The sequence below is a fragment of the Coregonus lavaretus genome, assembly GCF_964263955.1.
Source record: "Coregonus lavaretus genome assembly, chromosome: 5".
NCBI lineage: Eukaryota > Metazoa > Chordata > Actinopteri > Salmoniformes > Salmonidae > Coregonus > Coregonus lavaretus.
The window spans coordinates 43,365,930-43,376,732 of NC_139992.1; the positions used below are offsets into that span (position 1 = coordinate 43,365,930).

At 41.2% G+C, this 10,803-nt stretch overlaps 1 protein-coding gene across 1 annotated transcript in view; it reads left to right on the forward strand.

Annotated features, from left to right (window-relative positions):
- Positions 1-1,876: 1,876 nt before the first annotated feature.
- Positions 1,877-10,803, forward strand: part of LOC311129267 (putative ferric-chelate reductase 1) — a gene marked incomplete at both ends in the record, with an annotated part of 13,015 nt that continues 4,088 nt past the window's right edge. Inside the window, 4 exons of the mRNA XM_084161557.1 lie at positions 1,877-2,069; positions 2,274-2,407; positions 7,767-7,819; positions 7,964-8,022. Coding sequence (XP_084017683.1) covers positions 1,877-2,069; positions 2,274-2,407; positions 7,767-7,819; positions 7,964-8,022 — 439 coding nt within the window. The remainder of the gene's footprint in view (positions 2,070-2,273; positions 2,408-7,766; positions 7,820-7,963; positions 8,023-10,803) is intronic.

Genomic DNA, 10,803 nt, shown 5'->3' on the forward strand with positions numbered 1-10,803 from the left:
GAAATGTTCACATACTGTATAGACACCGATTTGGTGCTGAAGATAATATGAGGTTGAAAAGTGGCAGAGTTGCCCCTTAAATTAACTGTTTTAATTCAATCTGACCATAGCAATTCACACCCTAAAAGAAGACAATGTTCAAATGTAATCAATGAAGAGGTATTAGGATTAAGTGCACAGCTATAACTGTATGTAACAAAGGCATCCCCATTACAGTAAACATGGATCCAAAATGAAGTTGCTGCCTTCTTTTTGATAGGGGGGTTCACACTGCTTTAATGAAATTGCATTGGGCGGTGTCCTCTAATATATTTTCCCCTATGGGAAAAATGAATGGTGGAAAAACGATTGGAACCTTTTTCCTGTTTGACCGCTAGATTGTATGGGTATTATGACTCATACTGTAGTACTCTATAGAGGCCTCTAATGCCCAAAAGCCAGTTTTAACATGGGCAGCACCATTGAGGACTTTCACCATTTTCGAAAGTAGTCATCTGGGTGGGAATTCCTATGGCAGGGATCATCAACTAGATTCAGCCATGGGCCGATTTATTTATTGAGCAGATGGTCTGGGAGTGGGAACATAATTACAAATAATTTGTAGACGGCAAATTGACCGCAAGAAGCCCAAACAGAAATCATGTTTGACTAAAACATAATCATTTCAAATCTTGTTTACATTTGTATATGATCACGACTTTCTATTATGCGTGGGAATAGGCCTACTTTGGAACATATTTCTTAAATTAAAATCACTTGGAACTGATTTCCTGGTGTTTTTACAGTCTTTTATGTCCAATAATGAAAATTCCCAAAAATATGATTTGTGGGGGCCGCCAGTTGGGGAACCCTGTCCTATAGGTTAAGGAAGGATCACATAATTCCATCCAGGTCATCAGAAGGGATCAACCAATGAATTATACTTGTGAGCAAATATTCCATAATTGCAGTAAATCATCAACCTTGGCTTTATACCTGTTCAAACAACACACTCCAGGTGGCAGTATCACATTTACATTTTAGTAATTTAGCAGACGCTCTTATCCAGAGCGACTTACAGTTAGTGAGTGCATACATTTTTCATACTGGCCCCCCGTGGGAATCAAACCCACAACCCTGGCATTGCAAACGCCATGCTCTACCAACTGAGCTACACAGTATGCACCCTTAGTTTGTTTACCAACTCATTGAAGTGGTAGTAGAAGAAAATGGACTACTTCGAAATGGAGGTGGCCTCTGGCTTTGCTCGTGCGCTCACAGATGCCATAATAGGACAGATACAACGCTGTGATATCTATATATCTCTATGGAAGCAACCTGTCATACCCTGCATTCATAACCCAGTGGGAAGGTGGTATTTACCACATACGAGTCGGAGAAATCCACTTGAACGCCCCTCCAACTGGTAATTACTAGAGGGAAACTCGTCCATCATCCCTGAGCGCCGATTTCTACTACATGCTGACCTCTAATGTCAAGGAAATTACCTCGATAACAGCATTTTCGGCAGTTAAAAGCAACAACAAAACATTATTTCTAAAAAGCAATCTATTAATATTGTTTTGGAACACTATAATTTGTTTACAAGCATGATAGTTTATGGTTGACGGAGCTTGTTGGCCAAGTTGGCCATTAGCCAATCAGCATTTTATCAAGGAGTGAAAACATCCAACTAGTATTTATGACGTCACAAAAGGTCATTTCCACCATCCCACTTGGTTATGAACGCAGCATAACCTGTCGAGACTAGTCTACTCTCCACCCACAAGGCACTTCAATATAAATTCCGCCCTCACCCAAACTCCACAGTTTGCCGGCATAGGTCTCCAGCAGTAGGCTATTCTTAGTTAATTTTCGTTTTAATAATTTAATCTAAATGGATCGATACATATTTATCATCATGTTTTTGGCGTGTGTTCTGCGGGTCGTGCAGTGCTACAGCTCCGGAAAGGTGACTGGGGCTTGTGACAATATGACACCGCAACACAAAATAGGCGCGCAGCAAAGCCCCGCTACATTCTATGTCACCACTGACCGGTTCAGCTTCAAGGAGGGCGATGAAATCATAGGTGAGACATCATGTAGTTTTCTCTATTACTGCAGGGTTCATGCAGATATATTGAACACTCACCACTAGGACTATAGGTTTTATTAATCCATCTATGGTTTGGCTGTTATGGGTAGATATTTCTGAAAAGTAGATATGGAATGAATAAACGGTCTCCATTTTCTATGGTGGTGTTTAAATCAACTAAACACTGTGTTGTTTACAGTCAAGCTCCTGGCAGGTTCCACTCCATTCATGGGGTTTATGTTACAAGCCAGAGAGGTTGGAGGACGCAGTCCTCTGGGATCCTTCACTGTAACAAGTGGAGAGGCCCAGCTACTCACCTGCAACGGACTACCTGTGAGTCTATTCCCATAGAGACTGTATAATTCAATTTAAATCTGTTTATTCCCACCTATCTATTACCACCCGATCTGGAGCCTGCTTTTCTGTTATGTAATGAGAGCTACAGTATTATATATAACCAGGGGCGCAACTTTGGTTTTAGAAGGGGAGGGGGGACATAACTTTTTTGTTATTTATTTGTATTTTTTATTTGTATTTTTATCCCTTCGGATAAACACTCCGAACAGCCTACCCGACTGCTCGGAGGCGTCTGCATGGTCCTAAAGCACACCGTAGCCTCGTTTTGTATCACATTCCATGTCCTTTAAAAGGTTCACAGATAATCATTTAATTAATTATCATAAATGTACATTTGCAATCAGCTTCTCAAAGATCAACACACAAATTACTATATCACTTTTACATAACACCACTACTCAAAGTGTGTGTTCCAAAACGTGACTTCACATGCACGCACAATTTGGGACAGGCACTGCAAGCCATCCCGATTGCCGTAGTTCGGCCACAAATGGTGGAGAAATGAGGATAGTTCACTTAAGACGTTTACCATTGTAAAAAATATTTGATGTTCCTGTCTGTGTAAGTGGGCGTTCCCTCTCTCCTGTGAGCATGCTATCCCATGAGAGCTCAGGGTTCCTCCATAATATCTAGCATGCTCATATAAGAGAGGGAACAGTTGGCTCTCGTCTACTTATTGACCTGAAAAGAATAGCAGTGAGATGTCTTGCTCTGGGGCATCCCCTTCGTAGGGCCGGGGCAATAAAGTCTTGTTCACATTGGCAGTTTAAAGTGATTCCCCCCCCCCAAAAAAATGCATATCCAATTCAAATCTTTTATTTTTCCTGCAGTCTGAACATCCAAAAAGCACATGAAATAGGATGTTTCAAGCCACATTTGAAACCACCTTCGTAGGTCAGATACAAATCTGATTCTTGGCCATGCGACTGATTTATTTGCCCTGAAGTGGTTTTTAGACTTATTTGGCATATCTTGTTGTTTGCTAGCTGCTCTGTTGACAGTTTGACAAGAACGTGGTAGCTAACTAGCTTGTTAATCGTTTACAAACAAATTAGGGAATGTGCTAGAAAGCTAAACAGCTACCTAGCTAGCTAGTTGACAGCTGTGGCTAGCCAAATAATTATTGCTTTGAAAGTTGGATTATTTTATCCTTTGAGGCCTTAAAAGTGTTCTTACACTATGATTTTGTACATTCAAGTCAACTGGGAAATGCCCATTGCAGGCATTGTCACCTTAGCTTGCTAAATAACTTCTGAGTGACGAGCACCACCGCCAATCATCCTACACCACTGCGCACACACCCGTTTTTACTATGACAACTAGCATAGCCATGTCAGCAAATGACTTCTGTCTGAATACACACAATCTGATTTGGTCACTTTTAACTTGCTGTTTGGACAGTCAGTATTCCAAAACGGATAAACACATTTTTTAAAAAGATTTGAGCGTTAAGGCCTGCAGTGTGAACAAGGCTTTAATAGACCAGAGTGGCCCTGCCCCGATCAGAAAAAATGAGGGAGTGGGATGTCTCGCTTTTTCTACCATCTCTGGTTCGGGTCCCTTTCCTAGTATACCTGGAAGCTACAGAGAACGGAGAAAAAACTGAAACAACAGACAGATTGCTCATCCAAAACATAGATAAGTACAATAAATAGCACTCGAATGAAACCTGAACACTTGTCTGAGCATTATTTAAAACATACAAACAGTGACTGAATGGAGGGTAAGAATAATGTGTGAAATGTATGAACTGAGATCGCTAGGTTAACTTGTGTGTCGACCCACATTGCTGCTAATGTAGCTGAAAACGGAGCAGGGAGGTGGAGATTAGTTTGTGTGTGTGTGGGGACGTTTCTAGCATTTTGCAGGCAAAACCCATGGGGCGGCGCACAATTGGCCCAGCATCGTCCAGGGTAGGGGAGGGAATGGCCGGCAGGGATGTAGCTCAATTGGTAGAGCATGGCGTTTGCAACGCCAGGGTTGTGGGTTCGATTCCCACGGGGGGCCAGTATGTTTTTTAAATGTATGCACTCACTAACTGTAAGTCGCTCTGGATAAGAGCGTCTGCTAAATGACAAAAATGTAAATGTAAAAACATTTTAGTGGCCCTCCAGCAAACCGGGAACATTCCCAGAACCTTAGCTAAGATTCTCATTAAGTTCTAGTTAGGGTTTTATCTAACATTAGCATGATAACATTCCAAAAACAGTCAAAGAATGTTTTTGATAACAAAATGTTTTTTTCTTCTTCAGAATAAAATAAAAATCCTTGGAATGTTCTAACGTTCACTAAAATGTTGTGCACAACATCTCTAACAATCACCACAGAACATTTCCCAAACGTTCTTATTAGGTTTCCAGGTAATGTAATAATACAATGTACCAGTAATATTTTTAGAACATACTGCCGCAACAAAATGTGAGAGCAATAGAAATGGTTCTGAGAGAACTTTACGGGAACGTTCAAGCTAAAGTTGATGTTATTAAAAACACCCATAACAACAAGCAGGGAATATTCCCACAATGCTCTCATAAAGTTATAGTGTGACATTATGACATGGTGGTTCTAATAACGTTCCCTGAACATACTTCAGCAATAAAATGTTGGAGCAATAAAGTTGTTCAAAAAAAAAAAAACATTCCTGGAATATTCAGTTAATGTTGATGGAAATATTACAACGAACACCTATAACAACAAACATAAATAAAAAAATGATGTATGCACTCTGGATAAGAGCGTCTGCTAAATGACGTAAATGTAAACACGCACTATATCAAATCAGATAAAAGTTTATTTGTCACATGCACAGGATACAGCAGGTGTAAACACTACAGTAAAATGCTTACTTTCAGCTTACTTGCAAGCTCTTCCTTAACAGTGCAGTATCAATATAAAAAAATAGAAGTGTCAATATAAAAGTAAATATTTGTAAAAACGTAAGTGTCAATGCCAGTAGAGAAAGAACACAAGAATGTACATGTACTGATATAATGATGGCAGTGATAATGGTGATATATGAGGTAGTTAAATGCATACAATCAGGGGTAAAGTGGCTGAGAAGCAGGATATAATTATCTATGGTAGGGTTGTGTGTGTGTTAGAAGAGCGAGTCATGTGAGTGTGCATAATCACTGCAGATCAGTGTTAATTTCGTCAACAAAAATATTGACTAAAATATTCATCAAACACCTATTTTTCAGTGGCAATTGACCAGACTGTCTATATACAGTTGAAGTCGGAAGTTTACATACACTTAGGTTGGAGTCATTAAAACTTGTTTTTCAACCACTCCACAAATTTCTTGATAACAAACCATAGTTTTGGCAAGTCGTTTAGGACATCTACTTTGTGCATGACACAGGTAATTTTTCCAACAATTGTTTACAGACAGATTATTTAACTTATAATTCACTGTATCACAATTCCAGTGGGTCAGAAGTTTACATACACTAAGTTGACTGTGCCTTTAAACAGCTTGGAAAATTCCAGAAAATGATGTCATGGCTTTAGAAGCTTCTGATCTGAGTTCTATTCAGCAGTGGGAAGGATGCAACACACACAGCCTACATCAGCTGGTGAGCTGCGGGGGAGCAAGCTATGCAGACAGGCTCCGCTCCGGCTGCGCAGGAGACTTTAATGGCTGTGATAGGAGAACTGAGGATGGATCAACAACATTGTAGTTAATCCACAATACTAACCTAAATGACAGAGTGAAAAGACGGAAGCATGTACAGAATAACAAATATTCCGATACATGCATCCTGTTTGCAACAAGGCACTAAAGTAATACTGCAAAGAATGTGGCAAAGCAATTCACTTTTTGTCCTCAATACAAATTTGTGGCAAATCCAATACAACACATTACTGAGTACCACGCTCCATATTTTCAAGCATAGTGGTGGCTGCATCATGTTATGGGTATGCTTGTAATCGTTAAGGACTGGGGAGTTTTTCACGATAAAACATTTACGTAAAGGAGCTAAGCACAGGCAAAATCCTAGAGGAAAACCTGGTTCAGTCTGATTTCCATCAGACACTGGGAGATGAATTCACCTTTCAGCAGGACAATAACCTAAAACAAAAGGCCAAATCTACAGTTGCTTACCAAGAAGACAGTGAATGTTCTGGAGTGGTCGAGTTACAGTTTTGACTTAAATCTGCTTGAAAAATCTATGGCAAGACCTGAAAATGGTTGTCTAGCAATGATCAACAACCCATTTGACAAAGCTTGAAGAATTTAAAAAAGAATAATGGGCAAATGTTGCACAATCCAGGTGTGGAAAGCTCTTAGAGACTTAACCAGAAAGACTCACAGCTGTAATCGCTGCTAAAGGTGATTCGAACATGTATTGACTCAGGGGGTTGCATACTTATCTAATCAAGATATATTAGTGTTTTATTTTTCATGAATCTTTTACAAGTGTTAGACTTTTTCTTCCACTTTGACATTACAGAGTATTTTGTGTAGATCGTTGACAGAAAATGACAATTAAATAAATGTTTATCCCACTTTGTAACACAACAAAATGTGGAAAAAGTCAAGGGGTGTGAATACTTTCTGAAGGCACTGTATAGCCTAAGGTTTGTATCACAACTAAAGTTGCATAATTAACTAGAAAGTAAGCATATAGGAGAACCTGTTTCAAATCACTTTGATAACATAGAATAGCCGCATGTGCACACTCCCTCAGAAATCGTTTGGGAAAAATATATGTTATATTTATTCAGCTATGTTCAATTGTATTCTTCTTACTATAAAGTAATGTAAAATAATGCCACAGGAATTATTAAATTAACTAGTGTAGCCCACAGCCATATGACATTTCCAGATCAGGGCCTAACATAAGGACGACTCAGAATATGCCATTTGGTTCTTCTGAAATAGACTACATTTTCTTCATATCATAATGTTTCTTTAGACCTGCCTAAAATAAATCATGGATTTATTGTGATTGTGTAGGCTATATTAAATGGATTTATTTGACTTTTTAATATGTAGATTTTCCAAAGGTCCTCCTCAGAGACAGGGAACTACCAGTGTCAAGCATTCCAGTGAGACTTTGACCATTCACTTTCACAAGTAGCAAGACTGACTCTCCCCCACTCTGCCTATCCTGAACACCATCTCCCTCTCTGGGCACATAACAGTAACCTGAGAGCTTGGATTTATGTAGTGGACACATTGAAGCTTTGTGCCCTTGCTGCTGACAATAAAAACAGGTCCCTCCCATCTGAACGAACTGCACGATCCCATACCTCCCTCCTCCCAGACACAAACCCCCCAGAGTTACCTCCACCATCTTTGGTGTTCCTGGTGTCCCTTGTGTCTCTGAAGTTTCTTGGAGCGGATGCTGCAGGTTGTGGTGGGCCCCCTTTTTGTATGTTGAGGTACTTCAGTGCCAGCTTGGCCGCCGTAAACCCATCCTTGGGCTCGTGCTCTCTGACCCAGGTCTGAGTGTTGTGTGGAAGAACTTGTAGAAGTTGCTAGAGGATGACGACCTCACCGATCTCGTCCTGTGTCTTCTCCTCCAGTCGAAACAATCGGCGGAACCCATCCCCGATGGCGTCGATCCAGCTCTCAAGCGTTGAAGGTAGGTCTCAGGGGAAATGTCCAACTTCACCAGCAGCGCTTCCTTCAGGTCTTTGTAGACATTGGACAACCCCTCATCAGTCGCTGTGTAAGCCTCCATGGCCTTGCCCTTGAGCAATGGATCAAGACTGCAGGCCCACTTCAGCAGGTCGTTTTCAATGTCCACCCACTGCTGGTACGACGGCATCTTCGGCTCCTTCCTCGGGAATGCTGTAGGGTTGACGTTGGTGCTGCTGGACTGGTCTCCTGGTGCTGGGGTTGAGGTTAGCATCATCGCTGCTTGAAAACCCTGCTGTGGGGTTGAAGTCCCTGCTGCGTCATCCCTCAGTCGACTTGGTGTTGACAGACCCATTCTTGGGCTCTGGCTGGCAAGCTCAGCTTGGGATAGGTGAGGGCTGTGAGGATAGATTGTCATAGACCCCGGAACTCCTGCTTGATGTCTTCGTCCCTCCACTCCAGGCTACCATAGTTGGATGTGGTTCTGGGCCCTCCACCAGTTCTCCAGCCGCTCCTTCAGTCGGCTGCTCACTCGGACCTTCTCTGGTTGTATCTGATGATTCCATTGGCAGCTCACGCAGGTCTGAAATCCTTTAACTTACACAACTTTTTGCGGCGCCGGTAGGTTCTGTCGCTTATATTTTCAATCTGTTGACGCATTGCACGTGATGCACAATATGTAAACAATAGCCAAATGTAACTGAATGTAGTCGACCGAGGGAACGTTTCCTCGCAATCAGCTGGAAGTTCGGCTCGGCCATATTGTGCAAGTGTTTGTCACGTGTGAATTGCATCAGTATTGAAAATAAAAACCATAAATAAAAATGAAATACAGACCAGCATACTGAAGGTCGGGTTGATAACACTACTCTGTGGATATTTGATATCACATTCCTACCTGCAAAAGGACCAACCACACGGACAACCGGTAAAGTATCATTTTATTCAGCATTCTGGCTGGTGGAGGTCGTGAGAGGAAACTTTCCTGATCCAAATGCTAATTTCTGCCCGAAGTAGAATTCCATGCAATTCAACGTTGGGTCTTCAGGCTAAATGCACATGTGCCCAGGAGACAGCAACTTACCAAGTTCAGGGCCAGCTCCGTCATGACCTCTTGGTCAGCCAGTCCAAACAGATCTTTATGTCCAGGACGATAACAAACCAGAAGCCTCATAACATGCGCAGTTGGAGCTACTCCAGGAAGTGACGTTACCGGGGTCGGCCTTGAACTTCGTGGCTTCAATGAGAGGGGACAGTCGTTCTCCCCTGCCGTGTGCTCACAGACGCCATAATGGGACAGATACAACGTTGCGATCTTTATTTATCTCTATGGTTCATATATATATACAGTACCAGTCAAAAGTTTGGACACACCTACTCATTCCAGGGCTTTTCTTTATCTTCATATGAAATAACACATATGGAGTCATGTAGTAACCAAAAAAGTGTTTAACAAATGTATTTTATATTTGAGATTCTTCAAAGTACCACCCTTTGCCTTGATGACAGCTTTGCACACTCTTGGCATTCTCTCAACCAGCTTCATGAGGTAGTCACCTGGAATGCATTTCAATTAACAGGTGTGCCTTGTTAAAAGTTAATTTGTGGAATTTCTTTCCTTAATGCATTTCAGCGAATCAGTTGTGTTGTGACAAGATAGGGTTGGTATACAGAAGATAGCCCTATTTGGTAAAAGACCAAGTCCATATTATGGCAAGAGCAGCTCAAATAAGCAAAGAGAAATGACAGTCCATCATTACTTTAAGACATGAAGGTCAGTCAATCCGGAAAATGTCAAGAACTTTAAAAGTTTCTTCAAGTGCAGTCGCAAAAACCAGGTAAAACTCAGAAACCTGGTTGTAGCAGGGACCTTAAGGGTTCCCCTATTTCCTGGGGCAAGTAAACTGAGACTTCGGGCAAGCAGTCCGTTTTTTTTACTGAAAACAACAAAACTCTAAAGAATTCCAGTAGGCCTAGCCTAAAACTGATCTTTATGGATCATCCCCATTGTTTAACTTAGACTGACATTTTATGGCATGTATGGCAGCCAGCCAAGTTGCGCCTGCTCTGTGGTTGCCCCTTGGAAAGTGAGAGAGCACTCTGCTTTCTTTGTAGATGTGTGTCTTTTGAGATATTGATATTCATATTTTTAATGTTGAATAAATTCATGTACATTTTTGTATTTCAGAATCTAGACAAACTCCATATTTTAAAGAACACTATAAGGAGTATAATGACACGTTGTCTGTATCATGTATGGTTCACGGATCATGGGGTCTTACAGGAGGAGTGCATTCGGAAAGTATTCAGACCCCTTGACATTTTCCACATTTTCTTACATTACAGCCTTATTCTACAATGGATGAAATAGTTTTTTTCCTCCTCAATCTAAACACAATACCCCATAATGACGAAGCAAAAACAGGTTTTTAGAGATGTTTGCAAATGTATAAAAAAATAAAAAACGGAAATAATGATGCTGCCACCGTAGGGAATGTAACAGGTTTCCTCCAGACTTGAAATTTGGCATTCAGCCCAAATAGTTCAATCTTGGTTTCATCAGACCAGAGAATCTTGTTTCTAATGGTCTGAGAGTCCTTTAGGTGCCTTTTGGCGAACTCCAAGCGGGCTGTCATGTGCCTTTTACTGAGGAGTGGCTTCATTCAGGCCACTCTACCATAAAGGCCTGATTGGTGGAGTGCTGCAGAGATGGTTGTCCTTCTGGAAGGTTCTCCCATCTCTACAGAAGAGCTCTGTCAGACTGACCATCGGGTTCTTGGTCACC